The following is a 5,141-nucleotide window of genomic DNA, read 5'->3' as shown; positions in this document are numbered from 1 at the left end:
CGAGAAATCTCGTCACGTTTTAATCTCGTCACACCCTTAATATATATATATATACACACTACCGTTCAAAAGTTTGGGGTCACCAAAACCAAATTGTGTTTCCTGAAAAGTCACACTTATTCACCACCCTACATTGTGAATGAATAGAAAATAGAGTCAAGACATTGACAAGGTTAGAAATATGATTTGTATTTGAAATAAGATTTTTTTACATCAAACTTTGCTTTCGTCAATATCCTCCATTTGCAGCAATTACAGCATTGCAGACCTTGGCATTTAGCTGTTAATTGTTGAGGTAATCTGGAGAAATTGCACACGCTTCCAGAAGCAGCTCCACAAGTTGGATTGGTTGGATGGCACTTCTTGCGTACCATACGGTCAAGCTGTCCCCACAACAGTCAATGGGGTTCAGATCTGGTGACTGCCTGGCCACTCCATTACCGATAGATACCAGCTGCCTGCTTCTGCTCTAAATAGTTCTTGCACATTGGAGGTGTGTTTAGGGTCATTGTCTGTTGTAGGATGAAATTGGCTCCAATCAGCGCTGTCCACTGGGTATGGCATGCGGTGCAAAAGGAGTGATAGCCTCCTTATTCAGAATCCTTTTACCCTGTACAAATCCCACCTTACCAGCACCAAAGCCACCCCAGACCATCACATTACCCCACCATGCTTAACAGATGGCGTCAGGATTCTTCCAGCATCTTTTCATTTGTTCTGCGTCTCCACAAACGTTCTTCTTTGTGATCCAAACACCTCAAACTTGGATTCATCCGTCACAACACTTTTTTCCAGTCTCCCCTGTCCTGTGTTCTTTGCCCATCTTAATCTTTTTCTTTTATTGGCCAGTCTCAGATATGGCTTTTCTTGCCAATCTGCCCTGAAGCCCAGAATCCCGCAGCCGCCTCTTCACTGTAGATGTTGACACTGGTGGTTGCGGGTACATTTAATGAAGATGCCAGTTGGGGACCTGTGAGGGTCGTTTCTCAAACTAGAGACTCTAGTGTACTTATCTTCTTGCTCAGTTGTGCAACGCGGCCTCCCACTTCTTTTTCTACTCTGGTTAGAGCCTTTGTGCTGTCCTTGAAGGGGGTTACCACACCGTTGTAGGAAATCTTCAATTTCTTAGCAATGTCTCGCATGGAATAGCCTATATTTCTAAGGACAAGAATAGACTGTCAGTTTCAGATGAAAGTTCTCTTTTTCTGGCCATTTTGAGCGTTTAATTGACCCCACAAAGTGATGCTCCAGAAACTCAATCTGCTTACAGGAAGGTCGTTTTGTAGCTTCTGTACGACCTAAACTGTTTTCGATGTGTGAACATGATTGCACAAGGGTTTTCTAATCATCAATTAGCCTTCTGAGCCAATGAGCAAACACATTGTACCATTGAACACTAGGAGTGATAGTTGTGGAAATGGGCCTCTATACACTATGTAGATATTGCACCAAAAACCAGACATTTGCAGCTAGAATAGTCATTTACCACATTAGCAATGTATAGAGTGTATTTCTTCAAAGTTAGACTAGTTTAAAGTTATCTTCATTGAAAAGTACAGTGCTTTTCCTTCAAACAAGGACCATTTCAATGTGACCCCAAACTTTTGAACGGTAGTGTATATATATATATATATAAGTCCAAAAAGAATAGGAGAGGCTGAGTTTTGACTTGAGATGCAAAGAAAGCAGCCTAGATAGAATAAAGAGAGAAAACTATATTTTTTGCAGAGAAATACCCCTTCCTCAGAGTAGAGTATGGTAAAAAAAAAAGCATAAAATGAAGAAGGAAGTGGGCTCTGAGGAACCAGTGTGCCCTCCAACCCCTTATCTGTGGCTGAAGGCAAGGATTTGACATATCTCCTGCTGCCCTGCTACCACCACAGATGGTGCAGTCTTATAAAAGCCTCAAAAACACAACCTACATCATCGCCACTGAGGATATTTTCCAAATATTGTGATAGCTTTGACTTGTTTGATCCTATTTTAAGCAACATTATGTAACTATTTCACCTCAAAGTACCAGATTTAAAATCATTTGGATGCTTCACTGACATGTAACAGGGAATTTTCACTGCAAGCCTAGAGCTATAACAATTCAACATTTTTGCTAAACAATTAGTTGCCTGAGAAATAATTGCCATTTACAATCTAATTGTGTCTTTTGGTCAAAATTAAAGATTTAAACAAATTCCAGGGTACATATTTTGGTTATATCACTGTCATGTGACCCATGTTTGGTAATAACACAAACACATAGCCTAGGAAGTAAACCATGCCTCTTTATCATAAAACGCCTTGCCATTTTTGTTGCTATGAACATGTATAGGGTCAAGTGCCAACAAATAACATGTTAAATTAAAGCTGCAAGCAGCCTTGGATGAGCCCTCCCTTCTCTGCATGCGTCGAGGTTACTGGCAGACACCGCTCCTTGCGACACTCAGACACTGCAAGTCATCAGCAATGAAAAGGGAACTCCCTATGAGATACCTCACACAGGACTCTACGTCATACACTTCATTAGCTGTGAAAGGGGCGTGGCCAAAGCATAGGGGTCGGGGCAAACCTTTACCAATAAAAAAGGAAATCTCTGCTAGTTCATTGATACCTCACATAAGACTACACCTTTTTTTTTTTTTAAGCATTTTTAGGCCTTTAATGGACAGGACAGGTAAAGTTTTTGTGAAAGGGGAGAGAGAGGGGGAGTGACATGCAGCAAAGGGCCGCAGGCCGAATTCGAACCCGGGCCGGCTGCGTCGAGGAGTAAACCTCTAAACATGGGCACCCGCTCTACCAACTGAGCTATCTGGGTGCCCATAAGACTATACCTTTAACGGGTCACCAGTTATGAAATAGGGCTTGGCTTAAGCATAGTGGGGCGGGCCAAATCATCGCCAATGAATAAGGAACTCCCTCCTGAGTTCAATGATACTTCACACAAGGGTCTACATCAAATGGGTCATAAGTTATTAAAGGAGCCGCGGATACAGCAAAGAAGACGGGTCAAACCATCACCAATAAACAAGGAACTCTCTTCTAAGTTCAATGACACCTCACACAAGACTCTACCTTAAACTGCCGCCAAAAGCCATAAAAGGGGGCGTGGCCTAAGTACAGGGGCATGTTTAAAGTACGGGATGCAGCTCAGTACCAAATGTAGACCACGCATTATAAGTTGCGTGTAAATCAGATTATGTTTGTCATATGAGGTTGATTTCCTGTTGCCAGTGGTGAGCGCTATGACCAAAAGTCAATTTTTGATTGTAAAAAAAAAACTGCAGCAAAATTCTTTCCATAAATTTTGGTCAGGTCCATCTGTAAATGTTACGTACTAGGGGAGTTGCCCTAGATGGTACCCTCCAAATTTTGTAAAAATCAGATGTGCTGTTCATAAGTTATGCATATTTTGTTTTTGGTAAAATGGGTTGGGGACCTCCAGAAGATCATGGCAAACAAGAATCTAAAGTTTTGCATTGATAGCATTTATTTTGGCTGAGATATGGCAAAGTTAGTGTTGTCATAGTATCATAGCTATGCAGCCTATAACTGTTACAGGGCTATGCACGCCCTGTTACCGCAAGCAGGTACCATCTCCTAGGAGAAGTGTGTAACGTTTTACGGCAGTGGCTCTTAATTTGGTGAAACTGGATTATATTTCATGGAGTAATTGTTTTCTGGTTTTCTCTTTGATGTCCAACATTTAGCTCTTAAGTTTATTTTTTGATCACAAATAGTGTAATCATAACAAATGCTTGTGTACGGCTGTCTATATTTACCACAGCGGTGTAGAAGTGAGTTACACTGTGGAACTGTGGGGGCGCAAATAAAATGTTTCCCAAGTTGCTTTAACATCCACTTGCAGTAAACCTAATCATAAATCAATTGTAATCAAAACTGCCCCCTGTGGTTGTGTCACTGCGGGAAACGTGTTTAAATGCTGAGAGTAAGATCCAGAGAGCTGTACTCACCGCCTGTTTGGTTTTGGAGATGTCATCCATCTGAACGTGCAGGTCTTCAATCTCCACCTCCATGGACTTACGAGCTTTAACTGCCGTCGCACAGGTAAACTCAGACTCCTCTAGCTGGAAGAGACACAGAAATGGATGAAACGTATAGGTTTAGTAGGCTCAGAGTACTAAAATGTACACTCACTTTATAGTATCAATGGATTCTGTCCTAGTCCATAGTGTAAAAGTGATTCTAATACAATCATTTAGAGGTTTCCACTGTGATAGCCCCCCAAGAATCATGTGCCACCTTTGCATCAACATTTTTACTCCTCCTTGAAGTTAGAACTCTGTCAAATCCACACAAAGAGACATAATGCACATATTTTAATGACTTACACTCCCCGAGCATATCCTTATTCTGATGTCCATCGCAAATAAACATTAAGAAATCAAGAAATCAAAGACTAACTTTAAATCCGGAAAATCATCAACATAATCCAGGGATTCAGCTGTCTATACATCCATTACACCGTACACTTACACCATTCAGCACACTTTTAATATTGATAAAATCGACACCTGAACTTGCGTATCAGCAGATACAGAGTATTGATCCATTACCAATGTTATTTTATTATGTTTTAACAGCTGTATACTACTATCCCTGTATGGATGTGTTATGATTGCTTTTATTGTTGTTAAATTCTTTGTGAAACATGAACAAACAAAAACAAATACAGTTTGAGAGCGAGTCATAACAGAAAAAGTACATTAATAAACTACTTTAGTAGACATCAGATAGGTGCATACACTCCGGTGCATATACTCACTGATACCAATACCAGCATTTTAGGCAGAATCAAAGAATTAGGCTTTTCTGATACTGGTATCGGTATAGGAACATCATCTCTAATATTTATGTATTTATATAGCCGAGTGTGAAGCTGCTGGGATGAGGATCAGCACCTTTAAATCTGAAGCCATGGTTCTCAGCAGGAAACTGATGGAGTGCCTTCTCCAGGTAGGGAATGAGTCCTCACCCCAAGTGAAGGAGTTTAAATATCTTGGGGTCTTGTTCGCAAGTGAAGGGACAATGGAGCGGGAGATTGGTCGGAGAATGGGCGCAGCAGGTACGGTATTACATTCAATTCATTGCACTGTTGTGATGAAAAGAGAGCTGAGCCAGAAGGCAAA

At 41.0% G+C, this 5,141-nt stretch overlaps 1 protein-coding gene and 1 long non-coding RNA gene across 17 annotated transcripts in view; both read right to left on the bottom strand.

Moving 5' to 3' along the window:
* Positions 1 to 5,141, bottom strand: part of LOC116695664 (uncharacterized) — an 813,105-nt gene that overhangs the window by 135,593 nt on the left and 672,371 nt on the right. The window lies entirely within an intron of this gene.
* The window catches only part of LOC116695586 (unconventional myosin-XVIIIa), a 157,236-nt gene that overhangs the window by 33,656 nt on the left and 118,439 nt on the right, over positions 1 to 5,141 (bottom strand). For all 16 annotated transcript variants that reach the window (XM_032525935.1, XM_032525936.1, XM_032525943.1 and 13 more), the window contains one exon: positions 3,966 to 4,079. In XM_032525935.1, the coding sequence (XP_032381826.1) occupies positions 3,966 to 4,079 (114 nt within the window). The remainder of the gene's footprint in view (positions 1 to 3,965; positions 4,080 to 5,141) is intronic.

The sequence above is a fragment of the Etheostoma spectabile genome, chromosome 9 (genome assembly GCF_008692095.1).
Source record: "Etheostoma spectabile isolate EspeVRDwgs_2016 chromosome 9, UIUC_Espe_1.0, whole genome shotgun sequence".
NCBI lineage: Eukaryota > Metazoa > Chordata > Actinopteri > Perciformes > Percidae > Etheostoma > Etheostoma spectabile.
Note: the sequence above shows the minus strand (reverse complement) of the source record. Positions and strands in the feature narration are given on the sequence as shown.